General features: G+C 56.7%; 1 protein-coding gene across 1 annotated transcript in view; it reads left to right on the plus strand.

The window, feature by feature from the left end:
• Positions 1-450, plus strand: part of PPTG_24198 (hypothetical protein) — a gene marked incomplete at both ends in the record, with an annotated part of 2,934 nt that extends 2,484 nt beyond the window's left edge. The window contains one exon of the mRNA XM_008915677.1: positions 13-450. Within this exon, the coding sequence (XP_008913925.1) occupies positions 13-450 (438 nt within the window). The remainder of the gene's footprint in view (positions 1-12) is intronic.
• Positions 451-543: the final 93 nt, after the last annotated feature.

Raw genomic sequence — 543 nt, forward strand, 5'->3', positions numbered from 1 at the left:
TGGACGCTCGAGATCGTCAAGTGTACACGCGGCGAAGATGAGATCCTGGGTACGATCGCGGCGAGCATCACGCCCCGGGAAAACGTCGACTCGATCTTGTCGTCTATCGCGCCGAGGAAACAACCACGCCAGCAGGCTCCAACGGTAATACCTTCGGTGGAACCCGGCGAAGAACTGTTAGTCGTGCGTTTCGGCGGATCAGCACGAGTCAAACGAGGTGGTGGAGCGTGTTGCGCTAATGTCTGGAAGTTACCTGAATGGACCGTTGTCGCTGCGGAATCAAAGTACTTGCCCGACCTAACGGTGAATGAGACGGAGTACCAGGGATGGCTATTAGCGTTCGATCTACTTTCCAGCTTAGACCGGGGACACCTGATCATCTGCGGGGACTCCAACTTGGTGATACGGCAGATGCGAGGCGAGATAGAGTGCAAGGACTCCTCTTCGTAGACGTGCCTTGGGCCAGCTGAAAACGTGGCCGGCCCACGAGCTCCTACACGTCAAGCGAGACTGGAACCAGAGCACAGACAGGTTAGCCAACAC

This window comes from Phytophthora parasitica (assembly GCF_000247585.1).
Source record: "Phytophthora parasitica INRA-310 unplaced genomic scaffold supercont2.74, whole genome shotgun sequence".
Classification (NCBI taxonomy): Eukaryota; Oomycota; class Peronosporomycetes; order Peronosporales; family Peronosporaceae; genus Phytophthora; species Phytophthora nicotianae.